Source organism: Hippocampus zosterae, unplaced genomic scaffold, assembly GCF_025434085.1.
Source record: "Hippocampus zosterae strain Florida unplaced genomic scaffold, ASM2543408v3 HiC_scaffold_22, whole genome shotgun sequence".
Taxonomy (NCBI): domain Eukaryota; kingdom Metazoa; phylum Chordata; class Actinopteri; order Syngnathiformes; family Syngnathidae; genus Hippocampus; species Hippocampus zosterae.
The window spans coordinates 4,100,742-4,124,406 of NW_026262818.1; the positions used below are offsets into that span (position 1 = coordinate 4,100,742).

At 43.6% G+C, this 23,665-nt stretch overlaps 1 protein-coding gene across 4 annotated transcripts in view; it reads right to left on the bottom strand.

Moving 5' to 3' along the window:
- Window positions 1-1,067: 1,067 nt before the first annotated feature.
- Window positions 1,068-23,665, bottom strand: part of LOC127594588 (MBT domain-containing protein 1-like) — a 73,106-nt gene continuing 50,508 nt past the window's right edge. Inside the window, exons 15-18 of one of the 4 annotated variants that reach the window (XM_052056444.1) lie at window positions 9,282-9,341; window positions 9,224-9,235; window positions 4,997-5,149; window positions 1,068-1,922 (exon numbers count right to left, since the gene is read on the bottom strand). In XM_052056444.1, coding sequence (XP_051912404.1) covers window positions 1,804-1,922; window positions 4,997-5,149; window positions 9,224-9,235; window positions 9,282-9,341 — 344 coding nt within the window. In that variant the 3' untranslated portion in view covers window positions 1,068-1,803. Of the gene's footprint in view, window positions 1,923-4,996; window positions 5,150-9,223; window positions 9,236-9,269; window positions 9,342-23,665 lie in introns of all 4 variants that reach the window. The other 3 variants (XM_052056446.1, XM_052056443.1, XM_052056445.1) reach the window with 3 other exon arrangements.

Sequence of the window (23,665 nt, forward strand, 5' to 3'; positions counted from 1 at the left end):
CATACAGTCGAGGTCCCTCTTAGCCAACGGGATGCCAGGAAGATGCTCGGTAATAGCCAGTGGAAGAGCAGCTATAAGTATGCTGCGTTCAGGAAACTGTAAGCTGCGAGAAGCATCCGATACAGTATTTTTACCTTTCGTAACTTGAAACTTCCTTCGTAACAAGAGGCAATATTTTCCTGTTGAGGCGTTTCGTAACTTGAAAGTTTCGTATTAAAAGACGTTCTTAAGTAGAGGTACCACTGTATAGCCTCAACCTTTTAATTTGTCGGCTCTTCTATTTCTTAGAAATTGATGAGCATAAATATGTTCCGATCTGTTTTGTCAATGTTGAAAAATTAGTTTCGCATCTTGGTTAAGGTTGGGGAGGGAAGCTGATATTTGATGCTTAGCCCGAGGCCTGTGAGTTGGTAAAGGCAGTCCTGTATATACATATGGATGTGTCAATATACGGTCTATTAACGTTGCAGGGATTATTAACTACAAAGTACAACTGGTCCCTTCCGATTGATGGATGGCCTTAAAAAATTCACTGGCGCATACATGCTTTTTATATTTTAATTATGAGCGGTGTTTGAATTCCCAACGTCATGAATCTTTTCAAAGCTTTTGTCTCTTGCTGTTCTACCTCGGCATAATGGTTTGAGTCTCAGCATGCCAAGCGTTTATCTATCTGATGATAAATGTGAGTGACACTGTTAGTCAATGTCACAAAATGTTCTATAAAAGGCCGTATCGCAATGAGTGGGGAAGGTTTGCAAGTGTGTGCGCATGCAGGAATGGTGTTTATTTGTTTTTTAGTCGGGTTCGTTCAAGGTTGCAAAATGGTTCTGAGGACATTCTGCAACACTTTTTCTTGTTGTAAAAAAATTTTGAGCATGTTCAATGGCGGCAAAAAAGTGCAACCAAATCTTCGTTGCTCACAAAGATACTGGCTGAAGTAGCTTTAATGTGGGTGTTTCTAATTATGTGTCAATCAATAGATTTTAACACATTCCATTTCGGCTTCCTGTGGAAAATATTAACGGCTGAATTAGGAGAGAAAAAAAATTGACTGAAGAAATATGTCAGGATTTTGAGCAATTTTACGCAGCATTTTCAGTACTTTGGATGACTAGATTATCATTAAAACCCAAAATACATATACTTTTCATTTTGTTGAATGTTGTTTTCCACTTACTAATCGCTATAATCACTTGAATTTACATTTCAGGATTCACCACAAGCCATCAATAGCAAATGTAAAAACTACGTTAAGACAAAAACATGTGAAAAATTCAAGTATTATTTCAACTACCGGTATATCATATGTAAATAATAAAGGGAAAGAAAATACATTGTTCTTCTTTGTGCTAGCTTCTATTAGGTCAGGTGATTTAGAATTTCTGTGTTCAGTGGCTAAGTAACGTGTAAGAAAATCGACCAACAAACGAAAAAAAACCCCCAATTTTACCCACCTCAATACATAGTTATCACATTTTATGCAGGCCTAGGGCAGCTGAAACTGACATGGAGTACGTAGGAAAGGTTGTTTTATTGTTCATATATTAAAAAAATAGCTTAGTTGAATGTTTAGACAGGAGAACGGAGCTCCTAACATCTGTAATCTATACACACTTATGGAAATGATTGCGGAGGATACCCATTTTTTTTTTCAACAGGCAAGGAACTGACCATGTTCTCTTCATTACCTTACTTCTCCGTTTCGAAATATGTGCCTGTAGGTGTAATCTGAACTCACACCGATTCTCCAGACTTCTTGCACAATCCTTCTCCCATGAGTCCTGGTTTGAACCCCAGACCTTAAGGTTCCTGTTTAATGTAGAATGTTCCTGAGCCATTACTCTCCTGATCCGAGGTGCCCTGGGAAAAGTTGAACTCATCCGCCTCCATCATCTCCTCCTTCATTCGTAGGAGTGAGTCTGCAATATATCAAAAAAAAAAAATCAACTCAAAGATGGTGACACCAGGAGTCTTTGGCTTCCATGTACAATAGTACCGTATTTTCCACAGTATAAGTTGTAGTTTTTTTCATAGCTTGGCCGGTGGGTCAATTTATACTCTGGAGCAATTTATGTGAAATTAATAACACATTATTGTATCATTTCATGTCGTTTTCACATTAAACCGCAACAGGGCGCTCGAGGCCTGTGTTGATGATTTCAACATTGGTGGTAGTAACTTAAAATAATAATACCGGTACTGAATAAAAACAACGGAGAAGGGCTGAACAAAAATGGCACAGAAAAGATGCAAACTGCAAGTAGTGAAATATGCAGCCAAAAACGGTAATCGAACACCAGAAAGAAATTGTGGACCATCCCGTCAAACTACAGGGCACCATCTCCCCAAGCAGTGAGCAATAAGGGGCTGGTGGCCCACCTCTACCAGAAACTACTCTATCCACGCACCTGCCCTCATTCTCTGCCTTACAGATACATGAACAGGATGTTTGACGGCTCTTCAAGCAGCAGAAGATCAAGAAATCTGCGGGGCCCGACAAAGTGTCCCCCTCCTGCCTGAAAGTCTGCGCTGACCAGCTCGCTCCAGTCTTCATAAAAATCTTCAACAGATGCCAGGAGCTGTGTGAGGTCCCATCTTGCTTCAAACAGTCTACCATCATCCCAGTTCCCAAGAAACCAGCAACATCGGGACTGAACGACTATAGGCCTGTCGCTCTGACGTCCTAAACTGAAGTCCTTTGAATGCCTTGTGCTGAACCACCTAAAGAACATCACCAGACCCCTGCTCGACCCTCTGCAGTTTGCCTACCAGGCAAACAGGTCTGGGGAGGATGCAGTCAACATCCTCGATCACCCGGACAGCATATGCACCTATGCAAGGATCCTGTTTGTGGAGTTCAGCTCTGCGTTCAACACCATCATCCCGGAACTCCTCACCCCCGAACTTCTCCAGCTCGGTGTGTCCCCTACGATCTGCCAGTGGATCCTCAGCTTCCTGACGAGACGGACACAACAGGCGAGGCTGGGAAGGACATCATCATCAACATGCACCATGAGCACTGGAGCCCCACAGGGATGCGTCCTCTCTCCACTGCTCTTCTCCCTCTACAAGAACGATTTCACCTCAACAAGCCCAGCTGTCAAACTCAAAGTTCGCAGACGACACCACGGTCATCGGTTTCATCAAAGACGGCGACGAGTCTGCGTACCGACAAGTGGAACAGCTGGCCCACTGGTGCAGCCAACACAACCTGGAGCTGAACACGCTCAAGACGAATTATAATACCCTCAACACTATCCAACTGCCCTGTGTCAACCGTTGAGACCTTCAAGTTCCTGGGAATCACAGTCTCCCAGGACATGAAGTGGGAGGTCAACATCAACTCCATCTTGAAAAAGGCCCAGCAGAGGATGTACTCCCTGAGGCTGCTGAGGAGGCATGGGCTGCCACAGGAGGTGCTACGACATTTTTACACAGCATTCATCGAATCAAACCTGTGTTCTTTCATCACGGTTTGGTTTGGGGCCGCCACAAAAAGAGTACAAAATCCGACTGCAACGGACAGTTAGTACGGCGGAAAAAATCATTGGCACCACCCTACCCACTCTTGAGGACTTGCACACTGCAAGAACCAAGACAAGGGCACGGAAAATCCCACTGGATCCCCCACACCCTACCCACCACCTTTTCCAGCTATTCCCCTCAGGGAAGCGCTACCGATCCATGCGCACCTCTCTGAGCTCATCCGCCCCTACACACCTCCGATCTGCGGACCAGACATTATTAGAAGTAACAAGAACTAAGCGGAGGCTCGGAGGCGATCGAGCAATTTTTCTGTTGCTGGTCCCTCTCTTTAGAATGACCTCCCACTGAACATTCGGCAAGCCCCCCTCGCTCCCCATCTTTTAAAACTCGTCTCAAAAATCATTTGTATTCTAATGCAGTTGACATGGCATGACTCAGATTTGATCTTAGTCTTACTGTTTGGTGCTTTCTACTGTCGTTATTAATTTGTTGTTGTATTGTTGTATATATGATATTTGCTCAATGTACAGCACTTTGTATACAGCGATGGCTGTCCAGTTGAGTTGATACTTTGCACATTGTCTCACAGCTGTCATTGGGTGGTACCAACGCACAACAGTACCCTTACATTACGAAATGTCCTTCCATGCTTACTGTCATGTCCTTGTTTATGATGACACTAGTGTAAATGTACGACCTGAGACAAATTCCTTGTGTGTTCTACATACTTGGCCAATAAAGACAATTCTGATTATGAAAGGCTGGAATCATTGGAACTGCAACTGACGTTGACTCTGACATCAGCGAAGAAGAAGAGGAGGTGACGCATTTTCTACGTCCAGAGTTGGCGGAGTTGTTTAAAAGTGACACAGAGGATGAAGATTTCATTTGATTAGGTGATTTGGAGTGGCACTAATGGTTTGATAAATTATTTGTTAATGTGTTCTTTCTGCTATAGTTATCTGAATAACTCTTAATATGTTACATGAACATACCAGGCACGTTCTCCGTTCATTCTTTATGAGGGGCATCACTAACAGTAAATGCCTAAAAAAAAAATCGATATTAATCAATTCTCAAAAATCCATTGAGCCTACTTAATTTGTTGCATCAAAAAACATTTCTTTCACCCTTTCGTTGCACCATGGAACCTGATAAAATAAGCAGTCCACTGTAGTCACCGCTGTCCCTCAAAAGGTTAATTTGAGTGTCTTGAAAGGCGCTTATAAATGAAATGTATTATTGTTATTATTATTAGATCATAAATCTGTCATTTCGGAACATGTTAACGCAATATCAATATCGCACACCCAGATAGCATGCTTTTCCAGTATTCCGCACCCTATGAACCATTAAGATATTTATTTGTGTGATTCAGCTCAAAATAAACTGGTAATGGCCGAGATACACAAAGTAGATGACTATTTATGTTAAAAAACAAGGTACCCATTGAAGTGAGTAGTGTCATGTTAGCTACCTGATTTATGGGTAGTGTCATGTTAGCTACCTGATTTATGGGTTTGGTGGAGGTGAGTTCGGTGTTGGAGCTGGGTTGGCCCCTCAACATGGTAAAAGGGTGGACTCTGCTCTTCATCCCCTGAAAAGCTTCTCCTCCTGACTGTCTGAGAGAAGGGCCGCCGTCCAACCGGAATCTTCCTCTCTAAAAATCAAGCAAAACTGTGGTCAGCTACCGTCACACACGCAGATCATTTCCCTGTAACATGTTTGGTGAGTCATTTTCCATATTAAAGGAGGCTAAGTTATAAACACTCAAATTTAGAAAGACACAACTTCTGGGCATGTAGAATCAAGTTGCCAGAAACAAGTCCGATAAGCAGATGACTCATAGTACCCAATCTGTCGATCATGGGCTTGAAGTCAACCATGAAGGTTGTGGCGAGTGTATTGAGAAAGGGGGGGGGGGGGGTTGTCAGCTGGTTTGGTAGTGGGGGCAGAGGGTGGGATGGTGGTGGTAGAATATTTGTGTGTGTGTGTGATATTTTATATTAATGTACACAAGTCTGGACATTAGTTATCAGTCTCAGGTCCACAATTGGTTTTTTTTTTTTTTTTTTTAAATAGGAACAAAAAGCAGGTCACCTTTACCTATGGAACATGTGACCTGTATGACAGATAGTTAACGGCGGTCAGCAGTTGCCATCACTGAGGTGTTTTATACTCATGTATTAATAGCGTTCTGCAATGCAACAACATCATTTTGGACCTGAGCCTTCATTGGGAATTTTGTAATGTAATCCACCTCTAAAAATACCTCAACTTCACAATATCCCCTCCGCCCCTACCTGAAAAAAACTAAACAAAACAAAAAAAAAACCGACATGACTATGGCTATGTTCACACTAAAGAGCATATTACTAAACTTAAAACACCGTTGCAGATTCATAGATGACTGTCTATAGTCTCCCTTCCAAACACTTGTACCGGCAAGCATCGATATGAAAGAGGCTGATGTGTAGCGTGAAAGAAGAGCATTTCACGTATTTGAGGATATTTCCCCACAATCCCCCCAAAAAGTTACCTTTATCTTCCAATACATGACCTAAAGAACCACAGACCTCAACACTACAGCATAGTAATGCAGTGTAAATTTTTATCAATATGAAAACTAACTAAATAACATCTTACTCACCTGAAACAGAAGCTTCAACCTGTCTGTGTAGGCGCAGGCACACAAGCACACATACAGTGCCATGAAAAAGTATTTCCCCCTTTCCTGATTTCTCTGTTCTTTGCTTATTTGTCGAACACAAAGATTTCAGTTGATCAAACCAAATTCAGTTATCACACAGAGACAACCCAAGGAAACACAAAATGCAGTTTCTAAATGCCAATTTAATTTGTTAAGGCACAAAAAAATTCCAAACCTACCTATCCTGATGTGAAAAAGCAATTGCCCGCTGAGCTCACTGGCTGTACCACCTTTGGCAGCAACAACTGAATTTAAGCGTTGGTAATTGGTGATGAGCCTTTCACATCGCTGTGGAGAAATTTTGGTCCACCCTTCTTTGCAGAATTGCTTCAACTCCACCATATTGGAGGGTTTTCCAGCATGAACTGCCAATTGAAGGTCACACCACAGCATCTCAATTGGATTCGAATCCAGACTTTGACTTGGCCACTCCCAAACTTTATTTTTAATTTTATTTTTTATTTGATCCATTCAGAGGTGGATTAGCTGGTGTGTGTCAGATCATCCTGCTGCATGAGGGTGTAAACTGATTGTCGGATGTTCTCTTTCAGGATTTTCTGGTAGACAGCAGAATTCATTGTCCCATTGATCACAGCAAGTTGTCCTGGTCCTGAGGTAGTAAAGCAGCCACAGGGCATCACACTGCTACCATCATGCTTCACTGTTGACATCATGTTATTTTCATCAAATGCTATGCCATTTTTTACCCCAGACGTAATGGGCTGCACATCTTCCAAAAAGTTAGATTTTGGACTCACCAATCCACAGAATGTTTTTTCAAAACTCTTGAGGATCATCAAGATGTCTTTTGGCAAATGTGAGACTAATCTTTGCTTTCTTTTTGGACAGCAGTGGTTTTTGCCTAAGAACTCCCCTATCGATGCCATTTTTGGCCAGCGTCTTTCTTATGGTAGTCATGAACACTGACCTAAACTGAGGCAAGCGAGGTCTGGAGTTCTTTGGATGCTGTTCTAAGTTCTTTTGCAACCTCTTGAATGAGTATCTGTCGCATTCTTGTAGTAATTTTAGCTGGTCGACCACTCCGTAGAATTGTCTGCCACTGTTCCCAGTTTGATCCATTTCTGTATAATATAATTGCTCTGACAGTGGTTTACTGAAGTCCCAGACGATTGGAAATGGCTTTGTAACCTTTTCCAGACCAATAGAACAAAACTTCTCCTCGTCTGTACCAAATCCACCCTATGCAAAGTCGACAATTTTTTCCTCACAAGTGATAACTCCACTGTATCTCCTTCCCCTCAGGTGAAGAGCCTGGGTGTCATCCTTGACAGCTCACTATCTTTCCACTCCCACATCAATAACATTACTCGGTCCGCATATTTCCACCACCGTAACATCAACCGTCTCCGTCCCTCTCTCATTCCTCACACTACTGTCTCGTCACCTCCCGCATCGACTACTGCAATTCACTTCTTTTCGGCGTCCATCTCAAATTTCTCCATAAACTTCAACTTGTTCAGAATTCAGCTGCCCGGTTTACGAGAACCCCCTCCTTCCATCATATCACCCCCATCCTCCGACAGCTCCACTGGCTCCCTGTTAAACATAGAATCAATTTCAAAATACTTCTTTATACATTCAAAGCCATCCATAACTTTTCCCCCCTATCTATCAGATCTTCAGATTTCCATTCATTCTCGCTCACTCAGGTCTTCATCCTCCCTCCACCTCTCTATACCATCTACCCGTCTCAGCACAATGGGGTGCAGAGCCTTCAGCTGCTCTGTCCCCAAACTCTGGAACTCACTTCCATCCAATATTCGTAACATTGATTCTCTTCCCACATTCAAAACTCAGCACAAAACCCACTTATTTAGACTTGCTTATTCCACTTAAATTTCTCTTTTTATTTATAATTTTATTGTGGTTTTATTGTTTGCTCTTGCTTGTAAAGTGTCCGTGTATAAATGTATTATTATTATTACTATTATTAGATTTCAATAACTAATTTCTTCTTGAATTTCTTCATATCGTGGCATGATGCGTTTTTGCTTCTTGAGATCGTGAAGCCTACTTCACTTTGTCTGACAGATTCTATTTATGTGATTTCTTGATTCAATCAATGTCGTGCTGCCTGTGAACTTGAACTCAGCTTTCACAAAACCAGTTACTTAGTGGGGGTGGCGGGGTTGACTTTTTCACAAAGGGACAGGTAGTTTTGGATTCTTTTTGTGCCTTAATAAATTAAACTGGCATTTAGAAATTGGCGGTTCGGTGGTTGACTAATTGGCGGTAGCAGTGTTTGATTCCGGCTCTGGTCTTCATGTATGGAGTTTGCATGTTCTTCATGTGCCTGTGTGTGTTTTCTCCAGGTATTCTGGTTTCCTCCCAAATTCCAAAAACATGAGTAGCAGGATAACGGAACACTAAATTGTTCTTAGGTGTGAGTGTGAGTGTGAGCCTGAATGGTTGCTCGTCTCCGTCTGACCTGCGATTGGCTGGCGACCAGTTCCGAGGGAAAACTCCGCCAACTGCCCAAAGACAGGAGGGATAGGCTCTAGAACGCCCGCAACCCTCGTGAGGATGGGCGGATTAGAAAATGGATGGATGGATGGATGAAACTGCCTTTTGTATTTCCTTGGGTTGTCTCTGTGTGGTATTAAAATTGCTTTGATGAACTGAAATCCTTGTGTGTGATAAATATGGGAGGAACACAGAAATCAGGAAGCGTTTTTGCCCCTTCCCAACCATGGATAACAAATGCCAGGTAATTTTTGATTCATAAACTCACCCCACATGATGATCATGTGGTCTGAACTGTGTAAAGAGTGAATTTGTCCTGATAAGATTAGAAATTGGTTGTAGCGACCTCAGAAATGGAGGACAGGCTCTGAGTTTGTAGAGTCGTCGTGTAAATGTGATCATTGCTGGTGCGCTGAAACTACACAATTATCACACTAAAAAATAAATTATTAAACTCATATTACAAAGTACAAACCAGAAGAAAAATGCTCAGCAGTGAAGTAAAACATTTAAAAACTTTATTGCAGAAAAATTACTTACTTTTCTTTTGGCCTTTATAAAACTTTATTGAAGATAAATTACTTACTTTTCTTTTGACCTTTATACTGCTGGGCCTTTTTCTTCTGTTTGGGGAGTGACTGAGACATTTCTCTGGTACCTGAAAGAAGAAGATCATATGTAAACATAATTTGAATCACTGTCTCATGAGCCTGCAGTAAGCTTTTGTTTTGTTGGTGTTTGGTTGTGTTTTCTGTGACTGTTTTCTCACGTGACCTGGGCTGTCTTTGAGTTTTGTTATAGTCTATTGTATTTTGATTGTCATTTATACTTGTGTCTTTCATATCTGTTCTGCCATTTGATTTTCGCATTGAGTTTTGTTTCGCTTTTTGCAGTGCCACAGTTCAAAGCCCAATCTCCTCTTGTGTCTTGTCTGTCGTCAGTTCTTCAAGCACACTTGTTTTTCTCTGATTAATTAATTACTTTTTTTTTTCAATTAAATGACCAAATTTTTGCGACAATAAGTGACAATGAGTATTTTTTAATTGTTTGGCTGGTCTTACACTTACTCAGGTGCGATTTGTATATTGCTGCCGTCCGGCCAAAACCTCCTATGTCACAATTTGGTAAATTTTACAGTTTTTTTCACTGATCTGTCCAGCTGGCCAGTCCACACATGTGGGTTTTGTTTTGCAAACTATTCACCAATCTTGCGTGTTGAAAATGGTGGTAACACTTTATAACACCGATTGCCAGCTGACCATTTGTCATGCATTGGTTAACGATGAAGTCCAAATGAACAATTAGGAAATTGTTATTTTCATAATTCGTTAATACTGAAAGAATAATTTACAAATGATTTAATAATTTGTAAATACATTAGAAAAAGATTAAGTCATAAATCTAAGAATGTATGAAGTCATGATAAATTAATAATTATTATCGAAGAATTAATTTATAATAAATAATTTGCAAATATTTAATAATTAACTCATGATTAAGGCTTAGCCATTGTTAAGCCTTATAATGCGTTAGCTAAAGATGTGTAGCAAAAAGTCGCAATGAACATATAACACATTTAAATAATTTGCAAGTACTGAATGATTATGAATTAATAATTTTCAAATATTAAATAACGATTAAATCTTGATGAAGGAATATCCTTTTTTAAAAAAACTAATAAATGTTAATGAGCTGAACATCTTAAATCTGGAACCATTAGAATCAGTCAAAAAAGATGCAAGTTATAAGTAGAAATCTTTCAATTAAATTTTTGAAATAGCCTTGGCCATCCTGTGCGCCAGCTTGCCATCTTGAGGATAAAAGTCTAGCGCCGCCCCCGAAGGCCACTCTAGCGAAGTGCACCTGCCTCTTACAGTGGTTTTAAACTGAGAACGCACACCATAAAAAATGCGTTACGATTCAAGATATTGGTTCCACAAAGGGCTTATTAGAATGTCATGGGTTTGAGGAACGTGATCATATTTCCATTGAAGTATTATTAGTTGTTTTTTTTAATTAATAAAGATTAACAAATGACAGAATTTGGACATGTTAAAAATAGATTAACTTTGAAAAAATGTCAAGAGAACGTGGTAAGATTAACACTGTGGTCAATGGAAGCTTTGCTTGACTCCGAGCTTCAAGTCAAATTAAAGGTACAAATTCGTTTAATCACATGCACGTTTAATCCCGGCCAAGCGGCCGAAATGAGTTTTCTCCGCAAGGTGTCCGGGCTCTCCCTTAGAGATAAGGTGAGAAGCTCGGTCATCCGGGGCTCAGAGTCGAGCCGCTTCTCCTCCACATCGAGAGGAGCCAGATGAGGTGGCTTGGGCATCTGATTCGGATGCCTCCTGAATGCCTCCCCGGTGAGGTGTTCCGGGCATGTCCCACCGGGAGGAGACCCCGAGGAAGACCCAGGACACACTGGAGAGACTATGTCACCCAGCTGGCCTGAGAACGCCTCGGGATCCCCCGGGGAGAGCTGGAAGAAGTAGCTAGGGAGAGGGAAGTCTGGGCTTCCCAGCTAAAACTGTTGCCCCCGCGACCCGGGCCCGGATAAGTGGTAGAAGATGGATGGACATGCACACAGACACACAAATATTTTTGTTTAGTTTCTTTTCCCCCTCTACATCCCTCGTGATTGACGTGGGACAAGCAAGCCCACGAGCGACCGGTCGATCGCAATCGTCGTATTGGGCACCCCTGCTCTACACCATCAACTTTATAATTGTATGAAAGCTGAGACCTTCACATTCTACTCTACAACCACAACTTGTTATTCCCATACATTATTGGTGTGAAGGCTGAGACCATCACACATTATTCCGATACGGTACTTAATTCTATAAATGCTTTTAGAATTCACATGTAATTCTAATTATTTGTCATTATTGTGTGAATTCTCCGATGGTACATTATTATATCCATGAACAAGGAGCTAAATGCTAAAGGGTTTGACCACAATGATGAACTAAAATTCAATAGCCATTCAGTATAAGTTCACATTAAACAGTGCCTATCAATGATCCATTCCACCGTTGCCATTTGACATGGATGGATTTATTTTTTATCTCATATTATTCAGTTGCATTTAATAATGTTTTCACATATTTTAATGGTATATGCTTTATTAATTAATATTTATTGGGGAGGGGGCCGGGGGGTCCGCCCTCTAAATTCGTCATTTTTTGACCGTTTAAGTTCGTTCCAACTTTAAACATTTCCTCTTATCTCTGCAATGTCCACGAACAAGACTAAAAGTGTTCAAGGGTTTTACCAGCATGATTTATATATGATTCAATATTCATTCAGTATAATTTCATATCAAAGACTGTTTTTTAATGATCCTTTTCAGGCATACGATGTGATGGCAAACATTGTTTTTAATTTTCATTTATTTTTTATTTTAACAAATGAACATTTGCACAGAGCTTAGCGCAGATGAACTCCGTGCATAATAAATGTAAAGGCCACAGCATTCACACAATACTGTAATTAACTAACAATCATGAGAGAAGAATCTGTGCCTGGTGGTTGTCAGTTGGCAAATACTTCCGGTGCAAAAACGGTGGCCAAGGGCAGCCCCGTGGCCACCTTTTTAGCATGCTAAAGAAGGTGGAAGTAATTCATCAAAAGTATTTGCCAACTGACAAATAATGGGGGGAGTGGGGGGGTAATGGAGTGGTCGGGGGAAAAAAATTGAGTAGTCATCATGCATATTCGTCGACGGCCACCTCCTTTAGAATGCTAAACATGATAAAGAAGGTAGTAGTAAATGCACCTAAAGCCAACCGCGAGAAGAAAGTTGAAGAAATGTAAGGAGATGAAGTAGTAGGCGCAGTGGTCGTCATGGCAACTCATGTGTGACGTATCGCTAGTTCAGCATGTGGCTCCCGCCATGAAAAGGAATGACTATTTCCAGCGCTAAAAGATGCAATCATTGTTTAGGATTCTAATTTTGGCCTGAACGTGATGCGAGATATTCTAGTTAACATTTAACAGCTGGAATTCATATGCTAGGGTCAACACAGGGTCTTTCAAGAGATTCACTCTGACGCCCTAATAGCAATGCGTGTGTGTGTTAAGGGTGTGGAAAAGAATCGATATTAATCGATGTATCGATGCGCACGTGCGCGACGCGACTGCATCGGCTCATTCTCTGGGTATGACGCGATTGGCGGGTGAAATCTAGATTCATCACGATGCATTGCTGGGTATCGGTAAAATCCGATTCAAGCGCCGTTTAGTTCATGTTAAACGTCACCTATCTGCCCTTTCCTAGGCGCATTGAATGCACCATCATTATTTTGTGTTGAAGACGGACGGAAGCCGTGAGTCACAGACAGTGCAGTACACAACTACCGAAACATTATGGAGTTCGCGCAAGCAGCAGCGAGGAAACTACCCTATTTAATGCTTCCGCAACATTCAGATCTTATGTTTGGAAATACTACGGCTTCGAAAAGAAAGACGGAAAGCTTGATAAAAGTTCCGTAATTTGCAAAGTATGTCGCACTACGAAGCCATACAACGGCAGCACCACAAATATGCAGACCACTTAAAACGATGGCACCACATCACCGACAAGTTTCCCGCCCCCTCTTCGGCCTCACCGTCCAGTTCCTCGTTGGACACCGGAGAAACTCTTGGCAAACCAGGTCAGGATAAGAAAAGGGGACCCCCAAAATAAGAGCCGATTTTTTTCTAGATAGGTGACGTTTAACATGAACTAAACGGCGCTTGAATCGGATTTTACCGATACCCACCAATGCATCGTGATGAATCTAGATTTCACCCGTCAATCGCGTCATACCCAGAGAATGAGCCGATGTACTCACGTCGCGCACGTGCGCATTGATGCATCGATTAATATCGATTCTTTTCCACACCCTTAGTGTGTATGTGTGCGTGTAATGTAGAGCTGTCAGTTTAGTGCGTTTTTATTGGCATTAATTTAAATGAATTTTAACGGGATAAAAAATTTTCTCGCGAGATTAACGCGGCACACGTCACAAGCGGATGTTACGTACATCGTATAAATACACCAGAAACAAAACAACAAGCGCGCTGCAGAAGTCCACGCCCATGTCTGTTTTGCCGGCCACAGGCACGACTGTCACCTTTACCTTCCAGGCTCTCTCCAGCTCCTCTCTGAGCCCTTGGGATTTCTCGAGTTTCTCGTGTTCCTTCTTTCTGATGTTTCCATTACTTGGGACTGCTACATCCACTACAACGGCTTTCCTCTGCCCTTTATCTATGATCACGATATCTGGTTGATTCACCATTACCATCTTGTCAGTCTGGATCTGGAAGTCCCACAGGATCTTCGCTCTGTCATTCTCCACCACCTGCGAAGGTGTTTCCTATTTTGACCTAGGGCTTTCCAGTCCATACTCCATAAAGATGTTTCGGTAGACTATGCCAGCCACCTGGTTATGGCGTTCCATGTAGGCTTTTTCCCTGCCAGCATCTTACACCCTGCAGTTATGTGTTGGATCGTCTCAGGTGCCTCTTTGCACAACCTACACCTTGGGTCTTGTCTGGTCTGGTATATCTGGGCCTCAATGGCTCTGGTGCTCAGGGCCTGCTCCTGAGCAGCCAGGATGAGTGCCTCTGTGCCGTCCTTCAGGCCAGCCCTCTCTAGCCACTGATAGGACTTCTTGAGATCGGCCACTTCATATGATCTGGGGGCACATCCCGTGTAGGGGCTTGTCCTCCCATGATGGTCCCACTTCCAGGGCCTCATCTTCTGTTCCCCATTGTCTGAGACGTTCTCTGAGTACGTAATCCGTTGGAGCCTTCTCCTTGATGTATTCATGGAGCTTGGATGTTTCATTCTGGACAGTGGCTCTTACACTCACTAGTCCCCGGCCTCCTTCCTTTCGGCTTGCATACAGTCTCAGGGTGCTGGATTTGGGATGGAACCCTCCATGCATGGTTAGGAGCTTTCGGGTCTTAATGTCCGTGTTCTGAATCTCTTCCTTTGGCCACCTTATTATTCCTGCAGGGTATCTGATCACTGGCAGGGCACAGGTGTTTATTGCCAGGGTCTTATTCTTGCCATTGAGGTGGCTTCTTAGGACTTGCCTCACTCGCTGGAGGTATTTGGTCGTAGCCGCTTTCCCTTGTTGCCAGTTCAAGGTTTCCATTGGCTTGTGGTATACCGTGGTACTTGTAGCTGTCCTCAATGTCTGCTATTGTTCCTTCAGGGAGTGAGACCCCTTCAGTGCGGACTACCTTTCCTCTCTTAATCACCATCCGACTACATTTCTCAAGCCCGAATGACATCCCGATGTCGCTGCTGTAGATCCTGGTCGTGTGGATCAGGGAGTCTATGTCCCTTTCGCTCTTAGCATACAGCTTTATGTCATCCATGTAGAGGAGGTGACTGATTGTAGCTCCATTTCTGAGGCGGTATCCACAGCCTGTCTTGGTGATCACTTGGCTTAGGGCAGGGGTGTCCAAACTTTTTGCCAAGGGCACCAGATTTTATGTGGTAAAATGTTGGGGGGCTGACCTTGGCTGACATTCTTTACATTGAACAACAATATTGTTAAACAAATTTTAGTATGCCAGTCTTTTTTTTAATTTCACCAATCTTAAGAATTTCATTTGGTTCTTTTGAAACAGGTATATATCACATGCAACTGAATATTCACTTGACTTTTTCTTAAACAGAAGTCTCCTGAGTGCAAATTGCAACATTTGAAACATGACCATGACTTTTCAATACTCACAAAACCTTTGACTCGAAAAACAGGGAAATGAACAAGCAATACACATATTCACAACTGCATGGATCATTTGAAATATGACATATCAGTCAATATAAATGTTGATTGAACTTTTAAAATTTTACTCTGGAATGAAACTTAGGACTGATGTAGATCTTAACAAACATTTATTTAGACTTATTGCCAGCTGACAAATGACTTGTCTTCATGTGACGGGTGATATTGAGATCTGGATTGAAGCACAAAGGGCAGGTCTGGCTCAAAAGCAGTGGTATTGATGCGCAAAATGTCTCGCAGGTGATTGTCCGTTAGCCGTGTCCTCACACAGCTTTTATTTACGTTCATGACCGAGAATGTCCTCTCACACAAATACGTTGACCCAAACAAGCTCAGCATTTTCTTAGCAAACGCTCGAATCTCTCGGAACCTGTCCTTATTCAGCTGTCGGTAAAAGTTGGCAAGAGAAAGTTGCTGGTGACGACTGTGGCTCTCAGCATCACACTGCAACTCAATGAGCTGCAGCTGCAAGTGGAACTCCAGTGAAAAAAAATCAAACTCTTTTCCTCTGTCTCCCAATTGTCGTTTGATGTGCGCTAAGAGTTCTTCAATCTTGCGTGCCACAGTGTCACGTGCCAGGCAGACTTTGGCAAACTCTTGCTGCTTCTCAGGGCATATTTTCTTCACCATCGTCATCATGCAGTCTTTGATAAATTCACCTTCGTTGAAAGGTTTGGAACGTTTTGTGATCAGCGTTACTACCGCATAACTCGCCGCTGTTCTCGTTTGACTCGCCGCTGTGGCGTTCTCTCATTTGACTCTCGAGCTCTTGAAAATCTGCTGTGAGATTAAACAAGCTTCAAACTGCTTCAATTTCTCTGTGGGTTCCTTGCCTGTAATCATGTCGTACATGTCAGCGTGTCTTGTTTGGTAATGTCGCTTGACATTATAATCTTTAAAAACAGCCACTGTCTCTTGGCAAATGAGGCAGACACAGTTGTTGCGTATTTCAGTGAAGAAATAGTCCAATTTCCATCCATCCTTGAATAGTCATCCCTCGCAGTCAACTTTCCTTTTTCTGTTGATTGTCGCCATTTTAGTAAACTGGGAGGTTAATATGTGCACGGAGTGATGTCTCGTAGACTCGTGAGTGATGTCTCGTAGAGTGCTACTGCTCTCTACTGTCTAAATGCTATTACTCATTTAATGAATGCTATTACTCATCTAGCCACTAAGGGAAGCAGCACTCTATGAAACATCACTCACCAGTCTACGAGACCTCACTCCGTGCAACACGTGTCCCATTGCGCCCAACCTGCGGGCCAGACGGCACTGATTTTATGATAGAGGCCGAGGGCCGGATGAAATTCGACTGCAGGCCGGACGTTGGACATGACTGGCTTAGGGGGTTCAGTCCTATGCAGAACAGCAGTGGGGAGAGTGCATCACCTTGGTATATGCCACATTTGATGGACACTTGGGTAAGTGGCTTGCCATTGGCTTCAAGTGTGGTTTTCCACATCTTCATCGAGTTCGCAACGAAGGCTCTTAGGCTCCTGTTCACCTTATACAACTCCAAGCATTCAGTGATCCAATGATGTGGCATCGAGTCATAGGCTTTTCTTGTAATCAATCCAGACTGTGCACAGGTTGGTACGTCGGGACCTGCAGTCTTGTGCGACTGTTCTGTCAACCAGGAGCTGATGTTTGGCTCCTCTGGTATCTCTACCAATGCCCTTCTGTGCTTCGCTCATGTACTGATCCATGTGTCCACTTATCTTAGCCGCAATGATGCCTGACATGAGCTTCAATGTTTTGGAGGGACAGGTTATTGGCCGATAGTTGGATGGGACTGCACCCTTTGAGGGATCCTTCATAATCAGGATCGTTCGCCCTTCGGTTAGCCATCCTGGGTGAGTCCCATCCCTCAGCAGCTGGTTCATTTGTGCTGCTCGGCGCTCATGGAGTGCTGTGAGTTTCTTTAGCCAGTAGGTGTGGACCATGGACAACGTGTTCCTTTTTTCTGATCTTTCCATCACTTGGGACCGCTACAACCACTACAACGGATTTCCTCTGCCCTTTACACACGTATATACTGTATATATATATATATATAATATATATAGAAATAAAAGATTTTTTCTGTTTTTACTAAATGCATTTTTTTGCAGCCCCTCGGTAAACTGAGTTTGAGACCCCTGCTCTCGGTGAAACCTACAACCGGGACTGCTTTGTTATACTTTTCTAGGGGGTGCTAATGAGCCATTTATTTAAAAAAAAAATCATGTTCATCCATGTTTCGAGACCTTAAAAACTTGTGGATTTGGGGACATTATGAAGGTCTATACACTCTTCCTAGCCAATATGAGGTAAATCCTGTCAATTAAAACCACGGCCATCATCAGAAAGACACGGCAGTGACTGGACTCGCAAAGACTTATGAAAAGAAAGAACCTGAACGAGACGTTGGCAGTGGCATTTTACCGCTCCAATAAAGAGAGCATTTTTACATGGTGTATGACAGCATGGTATGCAGGCCACACTGAGGAAAGGAAGAAGTCGCTGCATCTGCTCGACAGAAAAAAGATCATTTTCTGCTCTGTGCCCTGATTGCAAAATATTGTCTCATTTCACTCCCTCAGCAGAGCAGAATTATTCAGGAGTCCTCACATCCCGGTCACAGACATTTTCAGCCATTTCCCTCGGGAAGGCGATGCATGTCTACCAGAACCCGTTCATCCAGATTCAGAAACAATTTTTCCACAGAGCCTTCACAACTTTGAACACTCATTTCAAATAGCAATAATGTACTGTACATTAAGGATGTTATTCTGCTTTTATCTTCTGCCATTGGCATCCGCATTACATAGAATACAACATAAGAGTGCCCCTCTCGTGCTTAGTTTTTACATAGCACTGTTTCTTATAGTTTTGTTTATTATTTTTCCAATGCACTTGATGGACGATTATTTCTTTGTTACATGCTTACAAGACAAAAAAGACGTTTTACAAAATCAGTACTCTGACTGAAAATTACATTAAATTGGTTCTCCGTGTGTCCTGAGCTACTCTAATACACTAGTTCAGGGGTGGCCAACCTGCGGCTCGCGAGCCGCATGCGGCTCTTTGGCCGGTTCAATGCGGCTCCCGGTCTTTCATACGACAAGCCTCGGCAGTGGTGCTGCCATTCAAAAAAGGCGCTAAAAACACAGAACGTTCTACGTCAGCCTATCGTCAATCCTGTTACTTGATTGACATAGAGAGCAACCATTCAGATGACAGGGGGCCCCAATACGTTGATCGCAATCAACCAGGAGCAAGCAGACTGGTCCCAAGTTGACCGCAAGGGGTGAGGGGGAAATGGGTGGGGGAAAAAAGGTTTTTGTGTTTGTTTCTTTAGCTTTCGTTCATGTTCCGGCTGTTGCTCATCGTAGCGTGAGCGCATATGTGCGCGAGTGCATAGTTGGGTGCGTGCGTGCGTTTGCGTCTGTCTTTGTATCTGTGTGTGGATGCTTTAACGCGCGTGATCGGGTCAATCGTGGGAAGTTGGGTCAAGCTGCGATAACTTAATAGGTAAAAGGATAAAAAATAACTATGCATACAGTTCAATTGCATAGTGTTCAATCATTACTCTAAATGATAAATGGTAATACCCATCCATCCATCCATCCATCATCTACCGCTTATCCGGGGCCGGGTCGCGGGGGCAACAGCTTTAGCAGGGAAGCCCAGACTTCCCTCTCCCTAGCTACTTCTTCCAGCTCTCCCCGGGGGATCCCGAGGCGTTCCCAGGCCAGCTGGGTGACATAGTCTCTCCAGCGTGTCCTGGGTCTTCCTCTGGGTCTCCTCCCGGTGGGACATGACCGGAACACCTCACCGGGGAGGCGCTCAGGAGGCATCCGAATCAGATGCCCAAGCCACCTCATCTGGCTCCTCTCGATGTGGAGGAGAAGCGGCTCGACTCTGAGCCCCTCCCGGATGACCGAGCTTCTAACCTTATCTCTAAGGGAGAGCCCGGACACCCTGCGAAGAAAACTCATTTCAGCCGCTTGTATCCGGGATCTCGTTCTTTCGGTCACGACCCATAGCTCGTGACCATAGGTGAGGGTTGGGACGTAGATCGACCGGTAAATTGAGAGCTTCGCCTTTTGGCTCAGCTCCTTCTTCACCACGACAGACCGATACAACGTCCGCATCACAGCAGACGCTGCACCGATCCGCCTGTCGATCTCCCGCTCCCTCCTACCCCCACTCGTGAACAAGACCCCAAGATACTTGAACTCCTCCACTTGGGGTAAGATCTCCTCCCCGACCCGGAGGGGGCACTCCACCCTTTTCCGACTGAGGACCATGGTTTCAGATTTGGAGGTGCTGATTTTCATCCCAACCGCTTCACACTCGGCTGCGAAACGCTCCAGTGAGAGTTGGAGAGCCCCGTTTGAAGGAGCCAACAGCACCACATCATCTGCAAAAAGCAGGGATGAAATACTGAGGCCCCCAAAACGGACCCCCTCAACGCTTCGGCTGCGCCTAGAAATTCTGTCCATAAAGGTTATGAACAGAATCTGCGACAAAGGGCAGCCTTGGCGGAGTCCTACCTCCACTGGAAACGATTCCGACTTACTGCCGGCAATGCGAACCAAACTCTGACATCGGTGGTATAGTGACCGAACAGCCCGTATCAGGGGGTTCGGTACCCCATACCCACGAAGCACCCCCCACAGAACTCCCCGAGGGACACGGTCAAACGCCTTCTCCAAGTCCACAAAACACATGTAGACTGGTTGGGCGAATTCCCACATACCCTCAAGGACCCTGCTAAGGGTGTAGAGCTGGTCCACTGTTCCACGGCCGGGACGAAAACCACACTGCTCCTCCTCAATCTGAGGCTCGACTTCCTGACGGACCCTCCTCTCCAGCACCCCTGAATAGACCTTACCAGGGAGGCTGAGGAGTATACAATGGTAATACATTGTCTTTAATATTTGTCACTGTAATGCAGTGTTTTTCAAACCTTGTGCCATGGATATTGTCAGGTGTGCCGTGGGAAATAATACAACATGTACAGTATGCCTGTGCGGATCGCCTGGAAGTATAAGAGTAAGAGCCTGGACTGGTCTACAAACACGGACACCCTGATTAGGAAAGGACAGAGCCGACTCTTCCTACTCAGGAAACTGAGGTCTTTTGGGGTTCAGGGGTCACTTCTTAAGACGTTCTATAACTCGGTGGTGGCCTCGGCCATCCATTATGGCATTGTCTGCTGGTCAGGCAGCATCTCAGCCCGGGACAGAAAGAGACTGGAGCGACTGGTCAGGAAGGCCAGTTCTGTCCTGGGTTGCTCCCTTGACACTCTGGAGGAGGTGGGCAACAGAAGGATGCTAACTAAGCTAAAAGCTATGATGGCCAGTCCCTCCCACCCCCTCCAGCCCGCCCTGACAGCACTTGGTAGCTCCTTCAGCCAGAGACTGTTACACCCGCGCTGCAAGAAGGAGAGATACCGACGCTCGTTCCTACCGACTGCTGTCAGGCTGATGAATAAAAAATAACAATCATAATAATAATAATAATTAAATTATGTGAAGTAAAATTGTAAATAGTACTGCGATTTATCCATTGTGTTCATATTGTATTTAATTGAAAGATGTTTGTTGTTTTTTTTTCTCTCTCTCCTTTCTTCTTTCTACATACATTCTTGCTGCTGGAGGCTGTAAATTTCCCCAGTGTGGGACGAATAAAGGATATCTTATCTTATCTTATCTTAATCATGTAGTACTCTTCCATACCAGTAGGGAGAAGCAGCAGCTAGGAAATTGCCTTATGCTTCGAGTCAAGCGAAGTTTCCAGTGCGAGGCAATACAACGAAATGTATCCTTCATTTACGTTTAACTGAGATGCAACGGCCCCAATATTCCCTCTCAGCTGCGCAACTGTGCACTGGTCACACACTCTCAGTGCACAAGAAAACCTATCTAGCACAGTGAACACACTGCAAATGAATTAGATATGTTTTTTAATATCAATTTGCAGTGTAATTCGGTGAGTGACAGGTGTCCAGCCAATCACACGATACGATGCAATGACGCTATGCAGCCAATCACGTCATTGACAGTACTTGAGCATGTTCTCTGCTCCACAACGATAAGTGACGCTAATGCTAATCCTTTATCATGGCCAAACGACCGGGCAATGAACACGATACATCGACTCCCCAAACCAAAATAAGAATGAACAGCGGTTCTTTTAAGTTGGAATGGCTGTGGGAGTATGTGCAAATAGAAGAACAAGCATTGAAACTGGGTGAGATATTTTCTTTTGCAAGTGAGAAAGGTCTGCCTTGCAAAACATGCAGCAAAGCTTAAGCTGTAAACAAATTTTCCGATGGAAAAATATGGCCTAAATGGAAGCTGGACTACCTCAAGCGACACATTCAGCAGAAAAATCATTTGAATGATGTTGGAATTATACAAAGACTCAAGATGGTAAAAGGGATTGGCACAATATTGCGGGAGAGCGCAAACGACTGGGAGAAAAAGAACCGGCTATCACACAGAAAAAAGTACGACCCTGAGCAAGTTAAAGATTTAATTGACTATATTTTACTTGCCATTAAAACGAATGCACCAAATATTGGATTGATGTTGGTTTGATTCCTATTCAATGTGTTAGAATATTGCGTTCATTTTCAATGTTTTAAAAAAATGCTTATAGTAACAATATAACAACTGTTAAAATTGGCTTTTTTCACATTTTCAGGTAGTGGTGTGCCACGGGATTTTTTTCAATGAAAGAAATGTGCCTTGGCTTGAAAAAAATTGAAAAACACTGCTGTAATGTATTTATAATGAATTTCACTTTATACCGATCTTATCGGCTAATTCAGGATCGGACGATATTTAGCATTCTATGCTAAATCAGCAATCAACTAAAATGTCACAATTTGCCCGATTATTCAATGACATTGTTGATCAGACATTACAGCAAACACAACCTCATTCACTCTGGGGTTGGTTGTGTGCTGCGTGTGAGCCTGTCAGAGTTTTTCTCGGACAAAGTTAAAGAAATGACTCGGCACACAGGAAAAATTGTCTTCAATATCGACGGAAGCGGATCTCTAGGAGCGACCGACGGTTTAGTTGCTCCGCGATCACACTCAGAACCCCGCACTCCGCGAGTTCGACCTTTTATTGTAACATATGCAAAATACAAGAAAAGCACTGCCCCCGATATTTGCATGCCGCACCCCCTCTGTCGTGATTGGTTACCTGTGTTTAAGCTTTGAACCACCTGGCACCTTTTTGTCTGGTCAACATGTTGCAGACTTTGCGGACGGCCAATTTCACCTGGGCGCGACGGGTGTTCTCAAGTCGTCTTTTGTTGTTCAACCGCTATTACTGAATTATTCATTCACCCCTTTGTAACCGAGTCTCGGTCTCTCTCCTCTGAGCGCCCACCTGCATTGACGTGCTAATTGTGGAATTCAACAGCCCTCCGGCCAGGTGGCCGGAGCCTTTGTGCACAGGCATTTGGGTTGAATGTCACTGTAATTATGTCACAATAGCTTTCATCACTACGCTGAAGTTCCATGGAAATTTTCCAGCCAGGCAGTGTCACATATGCAGCCAATGCAGCCAGGCGTGCTGTTTGAATTAACATGGAAATCAGTGCACTGTTGACGAACAAAACCTTTGCTTGAGAATACAACATAGACTGCTGTCATACCGAATAGTAGTTGCGCTCTTCTCGCAATACGATTATATATAATGGCAATACAGTTTGTGTAAGTAGTGGCGAAACTGCCAGAGCAAAACTTTGGGAATGTACTTATTACTTACGGCGTCATGTGGTGAAAAATAGATAACATTGGAGGACAAAATAAACACTGTGGCCTCAGGTCTCTGTTACTTGTATAACTCAGCCAACTTCCAATACAAGCAAATCCCATCCATTCATCCATCCATTTTCTGAACCGCTTTATCCTCACAAGGGTCGCGGGGCGTGCTGGAGCCTATCCCAGCTGTCTTCGGGCAGTAGGCGGGGAACACCCTGAACCGGTTGCCAGCCAATCACAGGGCACACAGAGACCAACAACCATCCAGGCTCACACTCACACCTAAGAACATTTTAGAGTGTTCAGCCTACCATGCATGTTTTTGGAATGTCGGAGGAAACCGGAGTACCCACACAGGCACGGGGAGAACATACAACAGGCTCCACACAGGAAGGCCGGAGCTGGCATTAAGGGTGTGGA